This window comes from Cystoisospora suis (assembly GCF_002600585.1).
Source record: "Cystoisospora suis strain Wien I chromosome Unknown contig_5533, whole genome shotgun sequence".
Classification (NCBI taxonomy): Eukaryota; Apicomplexa; class Conoidasida; order Eucoccidiorida; family Sarcocystidae; genus Cystoisospora; species Cystoisospora suis.
In genome coordinates, this window is record NW_027158323.1 from 1 (window position 1) to 4,134 (window position 4,134).

Below are 4,134 nucleotides of genomic sequence, written 5' to 3' on the forward strand. Positions count from 1 at the left end.
TTCACCTCAGGATTTCAGAGAGTTGTCGCGGGCAGACCAAAAACAAATCCGGGTAGTGCGGTACAATTTCTCACACTTACGGGTACGGTGTCAAGTTAATCAAGATGTGCCCGTCCCCGTACCGTTTCGCGGAATCAGTTCTCCCTAGCTAACTGTTACTCTGGCAGGCTGCGGTACAAAGAGTATCGGGCTCTTGGTCGTCTCGTCGCCCTCGAAGTTGCGTGTTCCTGACAACGCTCTGTGTAGCGGCAGACCGGCGTCCGTGGACTCGGCAAGGCCGCGTTATCCTGTGCATGTCTAGTGTCCCCTCCAGCTGCTAGCAGTGATAGTTTTTCACCGCCCTCGTCTGCCAGAGAACGTGTTCAATGCGTGGTACTCGCTGGGGTGTCAGTTCGGCAGGTGCTGAAGTGCTACGGAACGGGTAGAAACTTTTGCTTCTTGGCAGTGGGCTCTGCTGGTGAATGTACAACAACGCTAGTGCGAGTTTCGAGAAAGGTCTTATTGCCGATATTGTGAAGGGGTGTCTCTAGTCGCAGCCGTGCAAGCACAGGAAGCGAGGTTCTGTGCGGGCACTGCGTTCGTTGAAGCCGTTCCACTGAAGCTCACAGCGGTCCGACTCTGCCACTGCTGCGACCATTTGAGAGAAAGCAAGAAACAGACAGCATCCCCTGGTCATCGCGTAAATCCCCTGAAGCTAGCCGGATGAGACGCTTCCGGACGAGGCTGGAGTGTCGTGACGCAGTGCCGTTTGACCACGCGTCCTCCGACTCACTTCGTGTACCTGAGTCATTGCAGGCCGACCGAACGTGTGTTCGGGTTATCCGTAGAGCTGTCGCCAGCTTGCCTTTTGCCTCCGTGCTACGTACGGCACTTCGTGGCAAGCCGGTCATTCACCAGGCGACAGAAAGAGGAGTTGCCACGTAAAGCGTGAGAGTTCGGCTGTTGGCCTTCCGCCGTGATGACCATTTCTAGGAGGGTCGGGCCACACACGGTGTCGAGCCGTCAGTTACGCAGCTTTTTTTGTTACTCTGAGCTGTCTTGACAACGCCTCTGGTGTGCTCATCTCGTCGCTTTTCGAATGCGCTGGCACATGTCAGGTTCGATGTTCAACCTGAGAGTGCTGCAACAGCAACATGTAATGGCGTTCTGGCGGTTACGCGACAAAAAGCGCAGGTGATACACACGCCGGCCCTCGCGTCACGGGCTGGCGTACGACCCTAGCCTAAAATGGTATAACATAAAGAAACTCGCCACCCACAATCCGGGTGACTGCGGAGTTCTTCGGGGTACCTACCTAGCGACATCGACATGCAGAGGACCGCAACAAAATACGAGTCCTTGGTTGACACAGTGCCACCCGCTTTGAAACCGCCACTTGCCGCGCCAGCTCCAGCAAGCGGCCTGTTCGGTGGGGCCCACAACCGCGGCCACTCGCCATCAAACAGCAAAAGACTCAGAGCTCAGCGAAGAAATTGACTGTTTCCTTTTGGCGACACCAAAAACCTGCTTTGCACACCGTGGTGAAGATGTCTACCACCCGTACTTCATAGCTGTCTGATACTTATTCTGTCTGTTTTTTGAAACCATTTCCCACATCTGGATCTCCTTCTCCGCCGCCTCCGCCGCGAGCCAGTTTATCTGCGTCAGTCACGTCAATCGAACACAACAGATGTCGACTCAACATCGCTACCTCCAGAAACAAATACCTCCACAACCGTCAGTGTATGGGAGAAGCTGGATGCGCACGTCCAAAAACCCTGTGTGCACCGGTCGACCAGGTGCCAGCTGGCCTCACATGTCACGTGATCCGGAGCCGCACGCGGAGGAAAATGGATACACACCGGATACACCACCTTGCTACCATCAGCAGGCCCGCTGCGCTTTTGTAAATGCGAAGCGAATGTGCGCTTGCTACATCCGGTGACAACCCCGGTCCACACCGAGGTGACACCGCACTCCACTGTTTGTGGTGTGCTCTCCCCGTCGGCGTGGTGTTTCAGCAACAACATGAATAAAGCTGTATTAGCACGGCTCTCCGTACCTGGTGTTTCCGTTTTTGCATGACCCGGGGTTCCTGAGTTTGAATAACAGTTTTGTCCTGTGCGCTCCACACATTCGTAGTGATGTTCAACTTGGCCCGCTTCGCCTGGGCCGAGGTACAGTGAAGGTGGGCGTTCACTTGCCTGAGAACATCGCAGAAAACGTGCGAGCAAAAACGAGAACCTGAAACACCGGTTCACGCAGCGAAGCCGGATACGCTTTTTTTATTGAGAAGAAAGCAGAATCAGTGCCTCGTCTTTGTGGGATGATGCAGCAAAACCCCCCCGGAACACGAGATACATGTGCGGACCTCCGCCTCACTTTGTGAACTTCAAAGTGGAGCGATGGCACTCGCATGAGTGTGCAGAAATCCAAGTGAAAGCCTCTTGGTCTGTCGCATACAGTGCATGCGTTCAGTGGGTGGGCGGCTAACCGCCTCAGAACACAAGCCCCGGCAGGTACCCACGGCATGCAGGCGGGCTCGTTTGACAGACATGAACCAACTGATCCCTGCGAAGTAATCCGAGTGACAGGGACGGTGACGGAACGGCAGAGATACATCTGACTCTTGAGACAGAATCTCCCGGACGTGTAACCTCCCGTACCCTCTGCTGCCCCATGAATATCAGCGGACACGTGTGCGAGAGCAACCGGCCTCCGCCTGTCCATTCACGGATGTATCACGGACAATCGCCACCTCGTGCTGTTCAAACGACACCTAACGTCCTTCCCAGACCACCACAAAGCCACTGACTGATCCACTGTTTCCTCAAAACTGTGAAGCCCTGTCGGCCGGCCAGCAAGGCCAAAGTATCAATGACTCCCATCTATCCCCCGACGAATACAGTCCCGTCGGAACTTACGGAAGGTACTGCACGTGTCCCCTCAACGTTCGCCGGCCTTTCCAAAAAGAGATAGCGAATGCAATTGGTGACACACACTGCTGAACGAAAGTTATACCACAAAACCCTTCGGTCGGGAAACCCTCCGAGAAAATGAAATGTAGGCATAGCAGGTACTGCCAAGAAACTTCATCCCCCCAAAGCAAGCGGTACATCACGCTGAGACAGCTTACCAGTTGGGGTCGCGAAGAGAATCACCGGATACCGAACCAATACTTGCATTTTGTAGCGCCTGGTACTGCAGAAAGGCAAAAGCACTTTGATCGTGTCGTGGATAGCAAATGGTTGCTTGCAATTTGTCGTCAAGACAGTGCAATCTCACACATGCCGCAGAACTCATACAGGCCCTGTCCGCAAAGTAACAAAACGCAATCGTTCTTAAGCGCCAGGTAGTCCTGGGCACTGAATCCGAGGAAAAAGACGAGCCGAGTGTCCAGGGTCTAGCCAGTCACCGCAGAAAGAGCTTGCTGATGTGACGGCTCATTACAATGCCACGCGGTTACCGAAACACCACCTGGTTCCCATGATATAATCAGAATAACCGTGGAAGACAATCCCAAACCGTTATCGACTGTGTGCTTCCGCCGTCACGAACCCTGTACCGCATCGAAGGCCAGCTACCGAAACACCGCCTCTCTCTATTCATCTAACAGTAGACAGTTACGGGGTTGAAGACCCGCTTCCGCTCCCCCCCCACCCTACCGAGAACTCAAGGCGCCAGGAACCAGCAATTAGGCTCCAAGACACGCAATTCCCTGATAGATCCGTACCTCCCTCAAAGACATTCCTTCAACCATCGGCGGCTGTTCAGCTCTCCCATCTCCCTGTCCAGCTGTGCTTCCTTCGCTCAATCCCCACACGTCCGCTCCAGTCCCCGCAGCAGGTCCTGCCGAAAGTTCTGGCCCGTAATCTGGTCTTAATGCGCACGCGTGCACACTCTCTAAATGCCGGCTCTCTCCCTCGGTCGAGCAACCGGGCTTGCCAGCCAGCAACGCCGTGCCCGTCGAGCCCCGTGTCGAATCAGAGTGTTGAGAGCAAGTAGCCTGGAAGTTTTTTTCTTCTTTCGTAAAGTCTTCATCATCATCGTTGTACTCTGCAAACAAAGTGAAGAGCGGTCCGCTTGCCCCGGGTTCGTCCTTCGTCCCTGTGTTTGAATGCTCCGTGTCCTGTTCTTCTGCAGTATCTCGAGCTG

General features: G+C 54.4%; 2 protein-coding genes across 2 annotated transcripts in view; one reads left to right on the forward strand and one right to left on the reverse strand.

The window, feature by feature from the left end:
• The first annotated feature begins 4 nt into the window (after nucleotides 1-4).
• CSUI_009313 (uncharacterized protein) lies at nucleotides 5-1,764 on the forward strand. The gene has a single exon (XM_068069429.1). It carries the CDS (start codon nucleotides 703-705, stop codon nucleotides 922-924), a length of 222 nt encoding a protein of 73 aa, XP_067918590.1. The 5' UTR covers nucleotides 5-702; the 3' UTR covers nucleotides 925-1,764.
• CSUI_009314 (mitotic checkpoint prcc-carboxy-term protein) overlaps nucleotides 1,288-4,134 on the reverse strand; it is a 4,835-nt gene continuing 1,988 nt past the window's right edge. The window contains exons 1-4 of the mRNA XM_068069430.1: nucleotides 3,713-4,134; nucleotides 3,116-3,180; nucleotides 2,042-2,183; nucleotides 1,288-1,638 (exon numbers count right to left, since the gene is read on the reverse strand). The exon at nucleotides 3,713-4,134 is cut by the window's right edge and continues 1,988 nt beyond it. Coding sequence (XP_067918591.1) covers nucleotides 1,531-1,638; nucleotides 2,042-2,183; nucleotides 3,116-3,180; nucleotides 3,713-4,134 — 737 coding nt within the window. The 3' untranslated portion in view covers nucleotides 1,288-1,530. The remainder of the gene's footprint in view (nucleotides 1,639-2,041; nucleotides 2,184-3,115; nucleotides 3,181-3,712) is intronic.